Genomic DNA, 22,643 nt, shown 5'->3' with positions numbered 1-22,643 from the left:
TTTTGTTCTAAATTTAAAAACTTAAATACTGATATGACCAAAGTAATTTTATAATACACGTAATCTCACTATGGGCAAAATTTTGTTACAATAAAAACCAACGTACATCGGATCCAAATTTCTCAAATCCATTCCACTGCTATCAAAGTAGGGGTAACGTTAATGAAATTAAACAAAGAAATGTATATAATGGTACTAAAATGTTATATAGAACAAAAATCGAACAGAAAAAGTTTTTAGCTAATATCAACTTTAACACTTTAAGGAGTGCTTGTAAACTCTAGATAAAGGACATCATATGATGTATTTTCTTATAGTGGCACAATAAAGTACTGATGTCATATGATGTTTAGTCTCTGTATTTTTGTATTATCGTAAATGCAATGCTATTACTGATTGCCTTTAAGTATATTTGTCTGTAAAGTGGTTCATTCTATCGGCAACATACTTAACTTCCATGTTTGTGCTCACATTTACTTGTAATCTGATTTTACCACAAGATCGCAGTAGCCACCGACTGAAGGCATGTGGCACGTGCATCACTTTAGAATATGTCGCCACATTATACTAGCCATTCCTTAAAGGGTTAATAACTCCCAAAACAACTGTAAAGCTGATTGGAATTTTATAAAAAACAAGATTTCTTATAATAATAAGTCTGAGCGTGAAAAAAAAATTAATTCCAATGTTTTTAATAAACATTTTATAAAGTCAGCTTTTCAAATTAACATTGATATAGTACCTGATGGTTATCCTTCCCTTGAGTATGTAAATAAATATGATTGTGCGAGACTGCAATGTGCGAGACAACAATTTAAAATCCAGAAAAAATGACAAATGAGGTTACAAAGTTTGTTTTAAAATTACAATTAAAAGAGTCTTATGGTTAAAATTATTATGGTTTGTCATATATTTAATATACTTCACTGGAATATTTCCACAAACATTGAAAATAACTAAAATAATACTTATTTCTAGGATTCTTTCAAATTTTCAGTAAATTGATTCATGTATAAATGAACAACTCTTTAGATACTTTCAACAAAAGAATTTTTTCAGTAATGAGCAGTATGGTTTTTTTTGCCAAATCTTAACCCAGTAAGGGCTGTTGAAAATGTCATCTTCAATTTTGAGGACATAAACTTTACATTTGCTTTGCTCATTTATATTTCAAAGGCATATTATTTTATTTCCATAATTTATTGTTAGAAAAATTATTTATAAAATATATAAAAATTTATTTATGTTCAAAATTACCTAAGGTTACATATTTACTATCCAGTTTGAAACACTGTGTAAGTAAAGATATGTTGTTATCAGCATATTATGCATTTTTTTATTAACACTTGCTTTATGATATTCTATGGGGTAACAGTGGAAGCTCTAGCAAATTGTAAAACAGAAAAAAGTATTACATAGAATGGAAAATATTCTTCAATGACAAATCTGTTTACCACTATTTTAAAATCTTGAAATAATGACCCTTTGTTGTTTGTATATACGAGGACAGTTTTTTTTTACAACCTCTGATCTCACACCATGACGGCCAGGCACATGGCAAGTCCTCTGTGTGCGGAGTAGTCGATTGCGCATCTTCCCCTCTACTGTTGAATTCAAGTAGCTAATTTTCACTGAGCTATAGTTCGCATAAACATGGCAGCCTCTATTGACTCTCTCACTGTGCATGCGTGTGTGCATGTATGTGTGTGTGTAAATTTTAAGTTGTTTAAATTAGTTACTTTACTAATAATAGTAACATTAAACATGTATTTAATATGAACAATTTTGACGATGTCTATTGCATATACTGTTAAATGTTAAGCGATACATGAAAATCTTGAATTTAGGCTAATTATTTACGTTTGGTAGAATTGTTATTTTCTGAAATGTCAATATGTTTACAATAATTATTGATTTATTTCAGCTTTATTCTCCACTTGGTAATTTGCTATGAGTTATTTAGAGCGAATGAAGTTTCTCAAGCTTTAGAAAAGTTGAATGGCCTTAAAAATATTCTCATAAAAAAAACCAACTCTGCAAGTGAAGGATGGCTTTTTATTAGCATTCAAGATGCCTTGTGGCACGTGATAACAGCATCTAAAGCATTCCTTCTTCTGAATAATAACCTCATTGATGAAGCATACGAGGTAAGGTTGGTATTGTATAATAATATTGGGTTTATTTATAAAATCTATAACAGTATGTATAGAGATTGCTGTTTGTAGATAAGCACATTACTTGATTACGGCTGGATTGATTTGGCTATTTTTGTCTTAAAATTTCATTATAATCCAAATTAGGTCCTTATAAAAAATTGTCTGTTGTCTATTGAAACAAAAATTGGAGATAATGGAAATAATGTAAAACCTACCGTTTCCATGGAAAAGGGAAAAGCATTTCGAGAAATAGTAGTGTAATAAAAACAGTATTATCTATCCATTTACTACAGATGGTGCTAGTGACAAATTCAAACTATTTTGTATATTCTGCATATTATTTAATATTGCTATAAAATACAATTTAATGAACAAAACTGTGAATACTTGCACATATATGCTTGAAGTTGGATTCTTTTGTTATTGTGGCAGGGAGGAATAAACTGGCTAAAAAAATAGAAACAAGAAAGGGACCAGGCACTAACATGATTAACCCTCAAAGTGCTACTATCGCACTGTGCGATATGTTCGTACCACTTCAAAGTGCTACTATCGCACTGTGCGATATGTTCGTTTTTTTCATATCACAGACGAACGGTTCGCTCAATAACGACGTGGTTTATAAGGCTACATGTAGGAATAAATTCCCTATCAAGTAACGTAATTAGAACTATGTAATTCAGAAGTTTACGAGGAAGAGTAAGAAGAATAGTCAGCTGATTTCGATGCGTGTTTGTCTGTTACGGTCGTCTCGCGGCCGACGCCCTGTGACGTTATTGTTTTGCTTCGTTCTTTTGATTTGTAAGTGACTTATATTATTGTTTATTGAGTAATTATTTGTGCTATGAGTGAACTTAGTAATTCAAGTGCCATTAGGCGCTGTTTTGATGACGATTTGAGTGGAAATGATAGCGATGCAAGCAGCACCCCCACCAGAGAGTGACTCAGACTAATTTTTTTTAGTCTAATGTAAATATGTATGTAAGCCATTTTTTTTGTATTTTTAATACTTTATCTGTCATTTTTATTACTTTTACTCATATCAGTAACTAAATATATGTTTATTTTGAGGCAATAATCACTATTCAACTACTTACTGCCACTTGTTGATGTGGTAAATATTTTAGTAAAATTTTTGCGAAAAAACATTGTTTTGTTTTTTACCAATTAGTATTGTGATATGTTGTGCAAAAGGTTAAGAAGTGATATTTTTCTTATTCAGCATTATATTTGGAACATTTTGCATATTTTTAGAACTAGGACTACTACATTTTGTAAAAACTATACGTCAAGGATTTTGAAAAATAAAAATATAAAAAACTACACAACCGGTTAGCAGTACCAGATTTTTTTATGATAAAAGATAAGCATTTTTATTTTTACTTGATCTTATAGAACATATGTTTGTGTAAAAAACCATATGTAATACATGCAATTTGAACATATGTACGTATATAAAAAGTTGTTTAAAAAAGAAATGTCATATGCTCGAAAATGGCCTAGCACTTTGAAGTGGTTTAGTCATCACTTGGAGGGTTAATGAGCTATTCCATCCTTGAAAAAAATGTAAGGAAACAAACAAGAACAGCAAGCCTGTGACTATTTCAAATGGAATCACAAAGCAATGCACCAGGCTCAAAGTGCTATGAGGACTGAGGAAATGTGGAGGAGGCAATAAGCCCAAACCACGCCATGGTTACGTATATAAAAATTGATTTTATTCATAAAATGAATGAAGTAAGTAGGATAATTTGGTAATGATTGGAAAGCAAGGATATGCAATGTATTGTGTCAGATTTACATTTATTCATAGTTTCGAAGAATAAAAATCTAATTATAGAAAAAATAACAAATTTGCAGGAGCTTAACTTTAAAATGGCGCCTTAAAAACGCTAATCTTAGAAACAACAAATGGTAAAGAAGTTACTGTTATTACATTTTCTGTATAGAATTTATTTACAAATCCATTGATACCAAGTTTAAGCAGTTCGGTTGATAAGGGAAATAATTTGCTTTTAAAATACTGAGTGCTAAACAGTATTAACTTTCGTTATATGACAGCACCACTAGTCACCTACAACAATCAGGGTTTTAATTTTAGCTCCTCTAATCAGCTGATTGTAGTTTCATACTATCCTTACCTATTGTAGTCTATAGTTTTCTTTTGGTGAAGTTTTCAAAAGTTTGAATATGGTATTTTGGTTTATTTTTGGTTCAAGAATAACACAGTGGAACCTCATGAATTAACCTCAAGGGGAAATACAAAACTGAAAATCGAGAATTTTTATATAATGTTCGATATATCAAGGCTGATTGTGGCATACTTTTATATATATATATATATATATATATATATATATATGAACAACAATTGTAAATATATATATATTATACATAATATATATATAAATATATATAATATATAATATATATATATATATATATATATATATATATATATATATATATTTACAATTGTTGTTCATTCATTTGTTATATTACAGTTAATTGGCAGACTGATTTAAAGAGATCCACACAACAACTATAGAAATAATGTAGGCTTAATTATTAATGCCTTATTGGGAAATATGTAGTAAGAAACTATAATAAGTATTGTACATTAATTTACATTTTTAATGAAATGTTCTACTATAATACTTTACAGTATAAATGGGAACATGAAATAATAATTTAAAAGCTCTATAAATACGTGTTTGCCATCTCACTTTTACATAAAATAGTATCACACTGGAAAACCTAATGCCCACAGTTCACTTAGCCACATTAAATTCACTCGAATCATAGTAACATCTAAATAAAACTGAGGGTGGAGTGGTGATTCACTACTGGTGACAACAGAAAACAAAGGAGTGTTGTTGGTGGGGGTTTCAAGTCTCGACATGAAAAATACAGTGCTATACTTCAGTTCGTTGCGTTGATAAATGGAAACTTCAATATATATAGACGTTAATAGTAGGCAAAATTATGGGCAAAGATTCAAAACATTGAGGTTATTTACATGAAATTTTTGGTATAAAGAGGTAAAATTAGCAGTGAAGGGGCACATTCAAGTGGAGTGACAAAACTTCGATTTGAATTCTCAAGTTATGTACAATAGTGATTGTAATAACGTATTTTTTCTCGTAAGATTTCCTGGTAGTGGGCTTATAAATTGTACTCGTCTAACGCTTGCTGGGGGCTATGCCACTAGTCCCTGGAGTTTGGTGAACAGCAAATTCTGGGATAGAAGTTATCAGGTAATCTGTTGATTTTATAGATGAGGTTTTCAAGGGAGTTAAAAGTAGACTGTAGTGTGTTTAATTTTCTAGATTTAACTAAAGTTGTGATTTTGGGGGCGTTTTGTGGCTTAACCATTGGAGATACAACAAAAAGTGACTGCATATTTTATGCAGAAAATTTAATTTTGTTAGATTTCACACAGAAGGTTATCTGACCATCCTAGAAAGTCCTAGAGGGGAGGGTTAATTTTAGGGTGGGTTAAAAGTGCACGTGGTTCTTTTCTGGTGGGAGTTATGTTTGTAGTATGAGAATAAAAAGACAAAAATCTGTACCAGTAAAACAAGTTGATCAGTGGGTTTAATTCACTCAGGAGATTATTCAACCAGTGAGGTTCCGAGGAGGGAGTATTGACCGGGCAATAAAAAACAAGGCCGTTCTTTTGTAGAGGGCTTTGTGTCTATTATGAGAGTTATGAATGTTTTATTGCCTAACCATATGAGATAAAACAAAGTCACTGGACCTTTTTTGTTGTCCACTTTATTTCCCGCTTAAAATTATTCGTCAGATTCAAACTAAGTCCTATAGTTTACCCACTATGGAGTTTCAAATAAAGGCCTGTAATTGTAAAAAAGGTTCTGCCAATAAAACAAATTTTCTGGGGTTTAAAATTTTTAATTGGCTTTCAAACTTTTCCTGGTGGTTATAATGTAAAAGCCACCTGCATTCCAAATTTCATGTTTCTAGCCCTTTTAGAAGTAGATTAGAATTGTAAATGTGAGTTACAAATCAGCTATATGTACGAGGGCCATCCGGAAAGTAGTACCCGTTTGTGAAATAAAGACACAGAAGTAAATATTAACAAATATAAACATTTTTATTGAAAAGAGCATACCTTAAACTACTTCTCCACATAATCTCCAAGCAAATTTAAGCATTTGTCATAACGTGTGACGAGTTTTTGTATTCCAGCGTCATATTCCTCCGCCGCCAGCCGATTGAAATACGTAGTCACGCCTTCTTTAAGTTCTTCATTGCTGTCAAATCTTTTTCCTGCCAAAAACTCTTTAAGTTTTGTAAAGAGATGAAAATCTGAAGGGGCCAAGTCCGGGCTATACGGTGGATGGTCGAAAATTTCCCAATTGAATTGCTGCAGAAGTTGTTGTGTTATCCCCGCTGCATGAGGCCTTGGTTTTGTGCTCATCTGTAAGCATGAGAGGGACCCACCTTGCACAAATTTTTGAATAATGCAGATGGTCTTTGACAATTTCATGAACAATTGTTCGAGAAACATTAGGGAAATGTTCACAGATGTCATCAATTGTGACGCGCCGATCGTTCCTCACGAATTCGTCTACTGACCTCAGCAGTTGATCTGTAATGACAGATGGTCTCCCTGAACGCTCATCGTCGTGTGTGTTCCCCCTCCCCAAGTTGAAATTACGACACCAGCGCCGAACAGATGACTCTTCCATCACATTGTCTCCATACACTTCCTTTAATTGGCGATGAATATCACAATGTCGAACGTTTCTTGCGTTGAGAAATTTTATTACAGCCCTCACTTCACAACTGGCGGCGTTTTCAATTTTTTTTAACATTATGAACTGCCACAGAAACAACACAGGCAATGCTAGCATCACGGAACTTGTAACAGAGAAGGCAGACAAGCCACTGAAGCGATCTGACCTTGACCGGCGGCTACTCGCATCGTCAGCCCCTCACGCGGCGGAAACGAGTACTACTTTCCGGATGGCCCTCGTATATTAGAAGTAGTAACATTATGGGAATAATTGTGAACAAGATAAGTACCATAGTTCGTAATGAATTCAGACTAAACTTGGTGCAGATGTAATATTTGAATGAGTTTCTTTGCGAGCCTTAACCAATAAACTATTTCGGTTATTCACCTTCAAACAAAAATGCTATCTTAGGTATTTCATAATATAAATCAAAATTGATAAGTAATTTCAAGCAACATTTTTTCTTACTTATTCTCCAATAACAGAATACAAAACTTCGTTATTGAATGAAGTAAGTAGGATAATTTGGCAATGATTGGAAAGCAAGGATATACAGTATATTGTGTCAGATTTAAATAAATCTAATTAAATTAAATTAAAGATTTAATTTAATTGCACCTAAGGTTTTGAAATGGTGGCTGTAAAGTTATAGAAGTATACAATTAAAGTGTTTTTATTAAATATGTTTAAACATAATATCAAATTAATTGTAACTCAATCAAATACATGTTTTTTTACAAAGAAATGTATATGTTTATAACATTTTTGTCTTGTAAGGTTTCAAGATTAAGGATTGTCTAACTGTTTGAAAGTGTTATGATTAATGATTAATGTTTTGTAATGTTTATTGTCCTATCAGTGTTTTTACTAATAATGCATCTTCTATTTGGCATTTAGAGACGATGGCCACATGTGAAATCTATATTTTTTTCTGGAACAGATAAGGGGCTTTATAATTAATTGTGAATGATTGATTTTCAACAGCTTATAAGTGAAATTCAACCAGTTAATACCATGAAGCGAGCAAGCCAGGCCGGTATACATGGGGTTAGAGCAGCTGTATTCATGGAATATGGACACAGGGGCAATATAATTGGATTGACTGAAGCAATGAAAGCTGTTGAAATAGACCGCACCAATGGCGAATGGCACTTCCTTGTTGGAAAATGCATGGGTAAGACTTCTTTTACAATTCTTTTGTCCTCAAATAAAATATCTATTCAAAATGTAGTCTTTGCTTGGTCTATTGTTTCTTAATGATATTATATTTGTTTACTGGAAAAATGGAAAAAAATATTGCATTTATTTGACATAAATGTTATTAATTTTTAAATTTATCGGTGTATAAATAATGTAACAAATGGGGGTTTGATAGTACACCCACTGTTGCTGCTACACAAATACATTTTAAAATAAATTAGTTTAACAAAAAACATTAGGGGTCGGTATTCTTAGGGCTTAACCACAAACAACTTACTTTTATTCTATTAATTTATCAATTTTAATAGATCAGTTTAAAATTTTCTAGACTCAGTGTTAATTTCTGGGATACACATGGTGTTTCAGTGTCACAAATTAACTTAATGACTCAGGCATGATAAATGTTATATGGTAATTCTGAATTAGATAATTTATTGATAACAAACCTAACTAAAAACAATATAGTCAGGTGGGATGGGTTGTTTTAGTATAAAAGTTAAATTTAGCCCCAATTTACCTTCCTCTTAATGAAACATCTGGAATGTGGTGCTGTTTGATTCCTGGAATCTGGAGCCATGTTCGTCTAAAGAGATTGATAAAAGTCAACGACAAAGAAGCTCAAAACGAACAATTTACGAGGTGTGTCTAAAAAGTATCCGACCTTGACGTCTGGCATGAACTGATGTTACTCGGTGGCAACGGCAATCTGGTCCCCTTCAAAATACTCCCCTCCACAAGCCACTACCTTATTCCAACGCTCATCCCATTTCCGGAAACACTCCTTAAATTCTTTTTGTGGAATGGCTAATAGGTAGTTGGTTGATGTCATGTTTGACCAAAAAACACTGAATAAGATTTGAGGAATGAGCTGGCGCGTTGTCGTGATGCAGGATCCAGTCACAGCTTGTCCACAGTTCAGGTCGTTTCCTTCGCACTGCATCTCGTGGGCGCCTTAGGACCTCAAGATAACACTCCTTATTCACTGTCTGGCCTCTTGGAGCATATTCGTGATGAACAACGCAGTCCTGGTAAAAAGAACTCAGCATTGTCTTGACCCCCCCCTTCGACTTGTCTTGCTTTTTTTGGCCGTTGCTCTTTGCGAGTTTTCCACTGTGAAGATTGAGCCTTTGTTTCAGGATCGTAGCCATAAACCCATGACTCATAATCAGTAATAACTTTTTTTAACACGTTAGCTGCCACGTCGGGCCAAATGGTCCGACGCTCTACATCTTTAAGAGATTGCACGTCGGGTAAAGTGGCCCGACAGCATAACAATGACGGTACTTGCCATTTTGATTACCTTCGTGCCTGTGCTGCACCCTGACGACTCAAACTGAAACTGATTGAACTATGAAGAGTTCTGCTACTAACAGAATGTTGTTTGTTGTGTTTATTTTTGTTATTAGTGATATGAATGAGATTGCTACATTGGACATTTTTGTCGGGCCACATTGCCCGACGAGTATTTTTATCGGTGTTAGAATATAAAATAATAAGGTTTTAGACTTATTATTGCTACCAGGAAGAATAAAATATATGATTTGTTATTTTACAATAAAAAGAGATTTATTTCATAAGTTTCACAAAAAGTAAATGTAGTAAATAAAAAGTTGTATCTTATTTATTTTCATATTTTTTGCTTTCCTTACTATTCAAATAATTCAATCTTATAAGTAAAGAAAAATAAGTAAATACAAAATTACCCTATACAAAAGATGAATGAAGATATACTATTTGTGTATAATTTTGAAGCATGTTTCACACAAAATGGGTTTTCTGGACATTTACTGCAAAACGTAGTTTTTTTTTTTTTTTTTTTTTTCCCTGGGGCGGCCTACTGCCATGCACTTAAGCCTCAAGGGCCTTTTGCGCACCCCGGAAACACCATGAGGACTACCAGTCTACAACTTCAGCAGTTCAACAAACCGCCGAAAACAACCTATCAAGTCCTCCTGGGAAAACTCGCCACCCCTGTTCAAGCTTCCAAAGATGGCATACTGCTCTCTTGCTATTGCTGGGCAATCAAAGAGCAGGTGCTCAGCAGTCTCCTCCTGCTCATTACACCTTCCACAGAGCGGATCCTCCTGAAGGATGCCAACTCTGTGTAGATGCTTCTTCAGGTGACCATGCCCCGTAATGAGACCAATGACCTTAGAAGACATTGATCTGTTTAATGAGAGAAGGTCCGAGGCCACCTTGGAGGAAGGTGACTGTAATACCATTCTACTCACTCTCAAACCCGGATGCAACCTCCACCTTCTCCCATGCTCTGCGCGAATCCATTTCGAGACAACCCTAGAGGATTCACACCTTGGAACACCGCAGAATGGTTGAGGGCCCGTCATAATTGTTGCTGAGCCCTGGTTGGCCAGAGCATCAGCTCTTTCGTTCCCAAGAATCCCCTCATGACCAGGAACCCAACAAACGGTTACATTGTTGATTCTGGCAAGGGAGGAAACGGTCTGATAGCAATCCCAAACCAGTTTGGATTTGATTGCACAGGAATCCAGCGCCTTCAGTGCTGCCTGACTGTCTGTGAAAATGTTAATCGTCTTGCCCCTATATCGCAGACGAAGATTCTCACGAGCACATTCCATAATGGCTGCGACCTCCGCTTGAAAGACTGTCGGATACGGACCCATAGGAACCACCAGCTCCCTACATGGTCTCACTCCCAGAATTCCAGCGCCTGTGCCGCTTTTTGTTTTAGAGCCGTCTGTGTATCATTCGAGCTCGGCTGGTGGAAGAGGTTGCTTCCCCTCTGACCAATCATCCCTTGAGGGCAAAATAATCCTAAAGGGTTTGTCAAAGGAAAACTTTTGTGGCATCTGATCAGAGATCATGTGCAAAACATCCTCCTGTATCAGAGTGCCAATTCTGCAGTGCCCACCTCTGCAGCCCGACCAGAATCCCGTCTGCTGAAGACAGTAGGCACTCTTCCTGGCCATAGCTCGAATGACAATGTCCAGGGGGGCGAGATTAAGACAACAGTCCAGAGCCGCGCCTGGCGCACTAGGAAAGGCCCCTGTGATAGCAAGGCAGGCCATCCTTTGGATACCCGCCAGACGTGCTACCACCGTCTTGGCTTCCGTTTTTGGCCACCATACGACAGCTCCGTACATTAGTGCAGGTCTGACAACGGAAACATAAAGCCAGTACAAGAGCCTCGGCTTCAGTCCCCAGGGCCCACCTATCACACGTCTGCATTGCATTAGAGACCACTTACCCCTGGCAATGACCCTTTCTAGATGAGGTCCCCAGTTTAGAACCCTATCTAGGATCACGCCCAGGTACTTGACCTCAGGCTTCAGCTCAACGGGTGAGCCTTTAAATAGAAAGGGACCAATGCCCTCCATCTGTCGCCTCCTGGTAAAGGCAACCACGGCAGCCTTGGTGGGGTTGACGGTGAGGCCAACCTTATCACACCAGTTTCCCACCATGTTCAGAGCAGCATTGGTCAGTTCCGTGATTGTTGTGTTGAACTTGCCACTCACAAGAATCACAATATCATCTGCGTACCCTTGTGCAAAGACACCGCTGCTATTCAAAGAATTCAGCAGGTCGTCCACAACCAGGTTCCACAGAAGAGGAGAGAGGACGCCGCCCTGCGGACAGCCCCTCGTAGCCCTCGCACTAACACTTGCTCCCATGAGGGTTGAAACAACAACCCTGTCCATGAGCAAGGCCCCTATCCAGTCACACACCTGACCATCAACGCCACGTCCCGAGACCGCATTGATAATCGCCTGAGTGGCTGTATTATCAAAGGCACCTTCAATGTCTAAAAAGACTCCTATAGCTACCTCTTTTTCCGCTAGCGTCTTCTCAATCCTGCATACCAATTGATGCAGGGCCGAGTCGCAAGATTTCCCTGGAGTGTAGGCATGCTGGTTAGGATGCAAAGGTCGTTCCAGAAGAGCTCCCTCCCATACAAACCTGGCAACCATCTTCTCCATGGTTTTGAGAAGGAAGGAGGACAGGCATATCGGCCTGAAGGACTTCGGCCGATCCATGCCCCCCCTCCCCTGCTTCGGTATGAACACCACTCTGGACACTCTCCAGGGTAGTGGGATGTACCTGAGAGCCACGGAGGCTCTGAACAGTCTGCATAGCTGTGGAAGGAGAATGTCCAATCCCCGCTGCAAGCAAACCGGTCTCACCCCGTCGCCCCCAGGAGCCTTATAAGGACTGAATGAGTTAATAGCCCACTCAATCCTACTGAAGGTAACAATACGGTGCGCCAGACTCCACTGCGAATGGGTGGCGCGACCCGCATTTCTCCCCTCACTTTCGGGTGGTTGTTCACCCTCATGAACAATACAGTCCGGGAAGTGTGTTCCCATCATAACTTTCAGAACTCCTTCCGGCTCAGTAATGTAAACACCTTGATCGTCCTTGAGACTACCAAGCGGCGAGATGGGATTCTTTGCCAACAGCTTTTGCAGCCTTGCACTGCCCTGCACACTGTCAATATCGGTGCAGAGCTTCTTCCAGGCTAACCTCTTAGCCGTACGAACCTTGCGGTTGTACAGTGCAAGAGCCTCATGGTAGGTGTCCCAAGTGCCCCAAGTTTTGGCTCTCCTGAATAGAGCCCTGACCCTCTTCCTCAAAGAGGCCAGTTCAGAGCTCCACCAGGCTACCTTTGATCTGTTTTTATTAATAATCGGGCAGCTGAGATCGAAGGAGCCGACAATCGCAGAAGTTAGACCGTCAGCAGATTCGTCAAGCTGCGCCGCGCTGTGAATCCGTTTCCCATTAGTGGAATCAGAATCCAGCCGTGCCCTGAGGTTTTCCTTGTATGATACCCAGTTTGTGTTCCTCGGATTCCTATACTGAACTTTTTCCAGCATCTGTTCACCGATCTTAAAACAGATGTGAGCATGATCAGAGAGGGAAGGCTCGTCAGACACATGCCAGCCATGCATCCGACCAGCCATACCCTCCGACATCATGGTCACATCTAGCACCTCCCTTCTTGTCCTCGTGCGAAACGTGGGCACATTTCCAACATTTGCAATCATTAGACTACGGGACATTATGTATTCTAGAAGTAACTTACCTCTGTTATTGGTGTTGGTGCTGCCCCACGCCTCGTTGTGCGAGTTGGCGTCACATCCCACCACCAGTTCCGCTCCACTCCTCCCAACATGGTCCACCAAGGCAGCCAGTTCCCTGGAGGGCGTGGACTCCGCATCATCATACGGTAGATATGATGATGCAACTAGCAGGGCTCGTCCAGTGCCAGCCACCATCAGCCTGACTGTGGCGAGATCCCTGCAACAAAATTCCAGAACAGGAATGCTGTCCACCTTGTTGCTTACAACAATACATGTCCTGGCATTTTCAACCTGGGCACTAACTATTTTCACCCCTGTCATTGAAAGCCCTGATATTTTTCCCTTGCTGATCCAAGGTTCCTGTATCAGAGCCACGTGGAAATCTTCCGACAGGAAGCGTCTGCAGAATACAGCCGAGGCAGCCTTATTGTGCTGCAGGTTGATCTGAAGAACCTTGATCCCCATGATCAACCGCCCCACCCCGCGCCCTCAGCTGGACCTGCTCCACACCAATGAACACCCTCCAGCCCCTCCCCTTAAGAGTGGTTGAAGACTGCTCATCCATTAAAATTACGAGAGTTCTGGAATCTCCCGTGTGGACATCTCCAACAACCCTCCAGTCCGACACAGAGATCCCAGCATTCTGCTTGTTAATGGCTTTGAGAATGGTCGCAGGGTCCTTCTCGGCCATGGGACCATCAACCCTTAGGAAGACCTTGGTAGATCTTATGAGGTCTTTGTAGTCCCCACAGATCACCCCTATTCCCCCAGGGCCACCGATCCCCAGTCCCGGAGCCAGACCCCGCAGCCAGTCCCTGGTCTCGTCACTGCCACAGAGCATGACTAGAGCCCCCCTTTCCGGGAAACACTTTTTGAACTGCAGACACACACCCTCTGCTGAGAGTACCTCGTCAAGAATGCGCCCCCGAAGTTCCATAGCCTCCTCCTCTGAGAGGCGCCTCTCAGGAAAATTCGCCGGGACCAAGACTAGCTTATGTCCCGTCAGAACCTCCCTGAATGTTTCTCCCAACCCCTCCTCCGTTGAGGGATTGGTACTCGTCGCTTGCGCTGCTTGCCCAGGAGGTGCGGTCGGGCGCCTCTTCGGCAGGGGTTTTTCCGCCGAAGAACCGCCCGAGCGCCCTCTCTTCCCAATAAGAGTAGAGACCGCACCTGCAGTTGCCTCCGGTGCTGCCTCCCTCTGTTTCCTCAACTTTTTCCTTTCATTGGCCAACATCTTGCCCGTTTGCCTCCTCCATTGACTGTCCGGAAGCCAGGTGCCGTCGGCCTTCTTCTGCTCCATCGCCCAACGCTTGCGCAGTTTAAAGGGGAGCTTAAGGTTGTAGTCCATTACACATGCTCCAGTGTCTGTGTCCATGGACTCAACCCTTCCGCTAGCATCATCGAGTACTACATCGTCGTCGATGGTGGTAGCGCTAGAAGAACAGGCAGATACATCCAAGGCCTGGGTGCCGGATGCAACTGCCCGTTGCAGTTCTTCCAGATCTAAATCTGTTGGTGTTTTTGTTTTTATGTTAAAAGACTCCATAAAAGGTCCCACGAGTACCGAGGAAATAACGGTCCACCCAGCCAGAGCCCCGCATGACCAGGTAAGGCTATTTACGCTTGGGGGGGCGCCCAACCCCCAAGGGCTCCGTTTACGACGCACAACCCCTGCGCCATGCATCCCTTAGGCACGGGTCGCTTCACACCGTGGGATTGGGGTGCCCTCAGTCAAAAACAAGTTTTTGTGTGTGGTGCGATTCCAGGCGGACCCGGACTGGCACCACTACTGCGCGGCGCCGAGGGCCGTCACCGCGCAGAGTGCACACTCGAGACACTACCCTAGATCCTGGGGTTTTGTTGACAGCAGGGCCACCTCAAGCAGGACGCTAAGTAGCGTTTATCCGAGCCCAACCATTGGTTAGATGGTTGGATTCGGATCCCCCTTCGGTCTTGAGCGGCACCTTGGCGGTGCCGCCCCTGGAGAGGTACTTTCCCAGTTCATTTGGGATTGACCCGAACTAAGGTCAGCCCGTCTCCTAGACCCAAAAAAAAAAAAAAAAAAAAAAAAAAAAAAAAAAAAAAAAAAAAAAAAAAAAAAATATCGTAGTTACTTGTGTCAAATTTATTGCTACCTTACGTCCTTTTCCTCTGATACATTTTTGTAGCACAACTTGCACACCTTTCTTTATCGGCGTTTTTGTACTCCTCCACCAACAAAAGCAGATGACGCCAGGTAGTGGTGCCCTGTAGTGGTCACATTTGGAATGCGTGGCTCTTCCTGCACGTTCATCAAGGAACAGGTTAATTCCTCTCTAAACTTAGTGATAGAGACTAAGTTTTGTTTTTTTTTTATTATGAGATATAGTGTGGTTAAGAAAATATTGTAGGCCAACCAACTATTTACCACTGCAGTTCCAAGAAGAAGTTCTTCAGCTAGTTTGTGGAACCAACGCATTGTCTTCCGTACTGCAGTGTTATATGATGACATTTGATGGGATACGTCTATCCCAACCTTCGCCTTATTGTAGTCAACGATGACTAATGGCTTCATTACATTTGGCCCTCCACTTTTTTTTGGTCAAGGACGACGTACTCCGGCCTATGGAATGTGGAAAGCATATGTACCTCTCTTTTGTCTTTCCACTTGGTAACAACTACACCATCTTTATTTTCGGAGCAAACCATTTACCTTTACTAAGTTTTTGTGTTAAAAGGTTTTTTGGTAGGCCTTTACGACTTTTTGTCACGGTACCAGCAAGATGTATTTTACTTGACAACAAAGCATTAGCCAATTCTACTGATGTATAGTAGTTGTCCGTATATAAATTGTGGCCTTTATTTAAAAAGTTTGTCATGATTTCCAGTACCACTTTAGTCGCAACAGATCTGTCTTTTGTCACTTCTACAGTACCTTTCCCCATGTATACTTTTACTGCATAAGTATAACCCGTTTTATCACACAGCTTGAATATTTTTATCCCATACTTGTGGGCCTTTCCGAGAATATACTGCCGGAAACCTAGTCTACCACGAAACGGCACCATAGTTTCATCAATAACTAAATCTTGCTCTGCTACTTTCAAAGTGAAGAATAAATTGTTTAGTGCTAGAAGCAGAGGTTTTATTTTACCAATTCGCCCATCTCTTTTGAGGTTTTCATTACCGTTAAAATGCCAGAAACGTAAGAGTAACTGAAACCTGTTTCTACTCATTATTTTTCGGGCAACTGAGAATTTATACAAAGGGTTTTTTGACCAATAATCACTGATTCTTGGAAGTCCTACTAAACCCATATATAAAAGAAGGCCAATAAATTGTTCCATTTCCCCATGATTGGTATTTTTCCAGTCTTTTAGCCTACTCTTACGACTTAGTCGCAGCTTTGAAATTACTTCATTTGCATTATGATTAGTTTCTACAACCATAAGTTCAACTACTTCATCTGTCAAGTAATGACGAAAAAAATCTATTGATTTTCTGTTGTTCGGTAAACAAAAATTAAATTTTGTTGTCTGAGTGAACTGAAACGTTTTCTGCTTACCCTCAAACATTTCCCAGTCCAAATCATTGTCCTTGGCGTTTGTAGAAATCAAAGAAGTACCTGTGATATCTGTAACTGTTCCATTAGCATCAGTAGAATTAAGTTCCACATTTGATTCTTGATTGTCATCAGAGTAATATCCTGAATCAGTACCAGGAATAAAGTCTAGGTCGCTATCAGTGTCATCCGGTATATCACTAACCACCATTGACTCCACACTGTCATCATCACTTATTTCGGCAAACAAATCACCCGGGGAAGACGGATTCTCAATCATATGTTCGATTTCATCCGTAAGAAGATTATCGCCACTCATTTTTACCGATCAATAGTATACACGCACACAACTATCGAAACATTACTTATAAAAAACACAATGTAGGATTCCAGTAACAAAACGCGTCAATTGGCACTCAGCTATGTGGAAAAGACGGGTTAGAAGTAAGCTGATGCAATTGCAGACAGAGAACTAAAGCGCGGGAATTATTCAGGCTGCACATCAACAAAACGGAATATCCCTGAATCAGGCGTCGGGCCTATACGCCCGACGGCAAATGATTTATGTAATATATCGCCTTGTAAAAAGCTCTGTCGGGCCAATGTGCATGACGCTTTATAAACGTAATAAATATACATAAATCATAAAATCATGTTTATTAGTAACCAGAGAAGAGAAAAATAACAAAAGGTTACAACAATTTATCTTTTAAAAATTTGGCGCTTTAGCGCTAAAACGTGTGTTTCGGGGTTGGCAGCTAACGTGTTAATAGCCCTGGGTCACTTTTTATCAAATCGAGATTGTCCTGTGCGATTTCAAGTTGACAGTTCTTTTGGTCTTCTGTCAGCAGCCGAGGAACAAATTTTGCCGAAACACGGTTCATTTTTAAATCTTCGTGTAAAATGTTAAACTGACGATTTTGGTATTCCTAAATCTTCTCCCAGCTCTCGGACAGTCATTCGACGGTTTTCATTAATTGCTGCACGAACACGTTCAACATTTTCAGCGTTTCTGGCCTGCCAGATCGGTCATCACTCTCCACTGATATGCGGCCATTTTTAAACCGCCTAAACCACTCTTTTATTTGTGTATCGCCCATAGACACGTCACCATAAACTTTCCATATCATAGTAATTGTCTGTGATGCTGAATGGCCAAGTTTTTGGCAAAATTTAATGTAAATGCGCTGCTCAACACGTTCAGTCATATTGAAATGCGACGCACACACACGGCAGTACTGTAAGGAACAGAGCGCTGTGACTCACTGAGTGACCGGATCATTCAATGCCTAATATGGGAAGGAGTAGGCTCACCCCTCCCCTCCAATAACCGGTTCGAGCTGCTCGGTTACGCTACTGGTCGGTGGTCGGATACTTTTTGGACAGACCTTGTATATTGCTTCAACATCAGAGACACCTATATTAGAAAATATTAAATGTAATCTGGGTTGAATTGGCATTCTCATTGCCTCATTGGGTACACAATTGAGTGCACTACAATGTTACTGACACGATCTTTAAGCACAGTAGAGCAACCAAGGTTTATAAAACTAACTGGTTGGATTTTTAAAAAATCACGACAATTTTGTTGTGTATACACTTTTTAACAGTCTTACTGACAAAAGTCCGCGTCAAGATTTTCTAAGTGGGACCTGTATGTTTCAACAAGCTCATCAATAGAAGACAGTTTTAAATCTAAACACTACCCACTTAGTCCCAAACGCTTACATAAAAGGTAAATCAACTTCGACCGCTCTCTACAGCTTAGTGGGAGAGATGGAGAACACCTTCGAAAAAAAGGAAGCTCTAGTCAGCGTCTTTATGGACATTGAAGGAGCCTTCGACCGAGTAGCATATCAATCCATGGAGACTGCAATGGAACGTTTTGGAGTCCCCGCATCAAGCCAGTTCTGTAACCATGTGTATTTTCCAATGACTAGTTTTTTTCATATTATTTGTTCATGAGCATAAATATTTGTATGTCTGACACTCATTTCCCAAATATATCTGGTGAAAAACAGTTAAAGTAATGCATATGTGGAGTACTTTTGGCAAAAATTTCTTACGCCAAGTGAATAAGCTCTTACTTTGAATTCAGGATTTTTTTCATTTTTGGGTGGAGTAATTTTTTTCCAGTTGAGCTCATTAGATGGTTGACTTCCACATGCAGTGGTGTAAATGGTTCAGTACTGGGACTGGCAAGATTTTGTGATATGGGTAGACCTATTGAGTTATATTTTGCACTTTGGCTTCATGCCCCCCATCTAAAGAAGGTGAATGCCATATTATTTCTGACTTGTTTACTCCAGTGTCAGAATTTTTGATTATTTCTTTGAAACCCAAATTGGGAACTTATTCTTCATTACTACTTGATGGTCATTCTCAAAAATAAGGGATCATCACTATATTCTGACAGTGTCTAAATAAGTATCCTCATCATCGCAGAGCGATTGCAAGAGTTATGATCTATTGTCATAATATCTCACCATAACATATGACCAAAGCAATACCAAAAGATTCAAATTCTACTTGTAAGTTTCATAATGTAGAAATGCCATCTTATTGGTAAAATAAAAACAGGTGTGTGAACCAGGTGATTCGTCGCAGCGGACGCAGCTTGTGCAGTAGTCAAGAACGTACAAAATTGAGATTGCAAAACGTGTAACGGGATATGAAAATAATCAGAAAGTTTAATATCTAAGTTGAATATTTCTCTTTCTAATAGTATCAATACTGATACGTTTAGAGTATATTTAAAATAGAGCATAAGTTAAACATGTAATTATTTATTTCTATATTTATTGATTTGTAAAAATTCAAATAAGAAATAAAAATTATTGTTATAAATGTGTGAGGAAATATTGTTTTATAACTAACTATTTTAAAGCTTAATTTATCTGGTACTAGTTAATTTTAAATAAATCTTTAATGATGTATACATTATTAGATAAATAGTTTCTTAAATCTAAAAATGTAAACGCATAAGAGCTATTAAATCTAATTTTAGTTTGTGACATACATTATTTTGGCTAAAGGTTATAATATTATGTAATATAAATGAAAATTCATGTTATATTTTCACTGAACCTATGGCTATATTGTGACATGTCAATGATTATAAATGTCTGTATGACAGATAAAGATTGCTTATTATTATTATTATAACAATGTAATATCAAAATATGTAGGCTGTGTCGAAACTCCTGCCACCGGGACATCAAAGTCACCATTTATTGACATCAGTTTTGGCTAATAAATCAAATTTCTATTGAAGATTATTTCTGCAAATAGTTTACAACACTTACAGGTCATGCGAAATAGTCAATAGTCAATAGTCAAACGTCTTTATTCATGAATCATGTACATTGGTGGTACAGTGAATAGTGTCAAAATAAAATATAAACCTAAAACAAAAAATAATACATACTACATACAGAAAAGTTGTGTAACTACAGCTAACTATGGGAGGTGGAAAACTCGTCTAATGAATAAACTGCTAAATTTATTATATATTCTTTGAGCATTTTCTTAAATTTTGACCAATCATTCTCTTTTTTAATATTTTCAGGAACATATTTTTAAAATGTGTTACCTGCATATGAGGGCTTTTTCTCAAAAAATTGTAACCTGTGAGGCTGAACTATCTCATTTCTCCTCCTAAAATTATAAGAGTGGGATAATGGTATTGATTTTTCCTCTACTTCTTGTTTTTTTGGCAATAAGAATTGTTTCAAATATATATTGGCCAATAACTGTAAACATTTTTAATTTTTAAAAATGTTCTCTGGCCGAATCATCACGTTTCAGCTTAAGCATAATACTAATGGCCCTTTTTTGTTGTTTCAAAATGCTATCCATATTTAATTTTTTTGTTGATCCATATAATGCTATACCGAATAAAAGGTGGGAGTGAACATGGGCAAAATATATACTTTTTAAGGTTTCCAAATAACAATAAAAGGACATTTTTGATAATGCAAAGTTTCCGGAATTAATTTTAATTAAAATTTTCTGTGCATGTTCATCCCAATTTAAATTCTCATCAACTGTTAAACCTAAAAAGGTAGTTGTTGTTAGTTGATTTTCCTTTTCAATGTTAAATGAGTTATAAGTTATTATTGGTTCTGTTGTGATTTTGTTCTGTGCTGTTTTAAAATTTATAAATTTGGTTTTCTGTGAATTGAACAATAAGTTGTGATTTTGAAAATAGTTTCCAATATTATTCAATTCCACAAATGTAAAGATTTATGTTTCTTCTGGAGAATTAGATGACATGATCAAATTAAAATCATCAGCATAAAGACATAGTTTTGAATTTTGCCTATAGGTTAAGGTATCTTCTCTACCCCTAAGATAACACAAAAAAAGCAGAGGCCCTAAGATTGAACCATGGGGCACCCCAAACTTAATTGGCTGATGAGCTGATGATGATTTGATAATTCTGTTATGATTTGTCAAATGGGTAATTTCTACAGATTGAGATCTGTCAAATAAGAAGAAAACCAATTAAGAGCCCTTTTAGATATTCCAATGACATGAAGTTTTTCTAATAATTTACTATGTTTTACACTGTCGAACGCTTTGGAAAGGTCCTTAAATATACCAGCTGTATATTTTCCTTTGTCAACGGACCCAATAACAGATTCAATAAAAAAAACAGCAGCGCTCACAACTGATCTTCCATTTCGGAATCCATGCTGATTATCATCTAAAATATTAAATTTTTCCAAAAATTCAAATAATTGTAAATGGACTGATTTTTCATATACTTTAGAAATTGAAGGGAGAACAGATACTGGGCGATAGTTTGATATATTTTCAGGGTCGTATTTTTATGTATAAAGGGATTTTTTTTTTATTTGTTTGGAAAAATGCCTGATACAAATGAAGAATTTATTAGGTGACACAAAATTTTACTGATGCGGTTTTCACAGCTTTTATTACCGTAACAGGAATTTCATCATGCCCACTGGACTATTTATTTTTTAAAGATTGTATGATTTTTTCCACCTCCTTTTTATTAATCGCTTTCAGTTCAAACTTTGGTTTTACAAACACTGCATGAATAAAATCAGTTTCCACATCAATCTCCCCATTTTGATTATTACTATTTAGATTCAAATCTGTAACAATTGTACTAAAATAATCATTAAACATATTTGCAATTTTTTTAGGGTCTACAACTATTTCTGAATCTTGTTTTAAAATTATATTTTTAAATGGTTTCTATTCATTTTCCCCAACTTCAGAGTTAATTATACTCCAAACAGTTTTATTGAATGTTGTCAGAGTTTTCAATTTTTTTTTTGGAAATATTTGTTTTTAGCTTTATTTAATTCTTTTTTGTAAATAGTCTTTTCCTGATCTAAATATGTTTTTAAACTATTACTTCTTTTATTTCGATAATACTTTGTTAATTGGATAATATGTTTTTGTTTATCTTTTAAAACTTTAGGAATCCATGTACATTTTTTATTTCTTTTTGTAACCAATATTTTGGGAAAAGCCTGATCAAAATAGAAAACAATTTTTGAAAAAGACGTCATATTTTGTTTCTACTCTAGAGTTGTAGACATCAGACCACGATTCTTTAGAAAGTAATTGTGAAAAAAGATTAATGTTTTCGGGTGAGAATTTGCGTACTACTTTTTTGAGTCTTGTAAGATGTTGGTTTAAAAATTTATTGCATTTTCAGGCAGGATTCGTCGAGTATCTCAGTGTTATGCAGTAGTTGATCCATTAGAAGTGAAAGCTTTCAACGAGGCTCTAAATCTTGATAAAATAAATGCCAATTACAAAATGTACTTAGCGCAAGCTCTGAGAGAACGAGCCTTCAGAGAAATTAAACAAGAAAGGCCAAAGCATGGTTCGGATTTATATAAAAAGATCAGAAAGACTTATTTAGCATCTTATCATATGTTAATGTAAG

The 22,643-nt window shown here is 37.8% G+C and overlaps 1 protein-coding gene across 8 annotated transcripts in view; it reads left to right on the top strand.

Moving 5' to 3' along the window:
* LOC124359177 overlaps window positions 1–22,643 on the top strand; it is a 71,711-nt gene that overhangs the window by 24,850 nt on the left and 24,218 nt on the right. For all 8 annotated transcript variants that reach the window (XM_046811704.1, XM_046811703.1, XM_046811705.1 and 5 more), the window contains exons 4-6: window positions 1,925–2,147; window positions 7,901–8,090; window positions 22,410–22,638. In XM_046811704.1, coding sequence (XP_046667660.1) covers window positions 1,925–2,147; window positions 7,901–8,090; window positions 22,410–22,638 — 642 coding nt within the window. The remainder of the gene's footprint in view (window positions 1–1,924; window positions 2,148–7,900; window positions 8,091–22,409; window positions 22,639–22,643) is intronic.

Source organism: Homalodisca vitripennis, chromosome 4 (genome assembly GCF_021130785.1).
Source record: "Homalodisca vitripennis isolate AUS2020 chromosome 4, UT_GWSS_2.1, whole genome shotgun sequence".
NCBI classification, from domain to species: Eukaryota; Metazoa; Arthropoda; class Insecta; order Hemiptera; family Cicadellidae; genus Homalodisca; species Homalodisca vitripennis.
The sequence above is the reverse complement of the archived record's forward strand: the minus strand, read 5'-3'. Positions and strand labels throughout refer to the sequence as shown.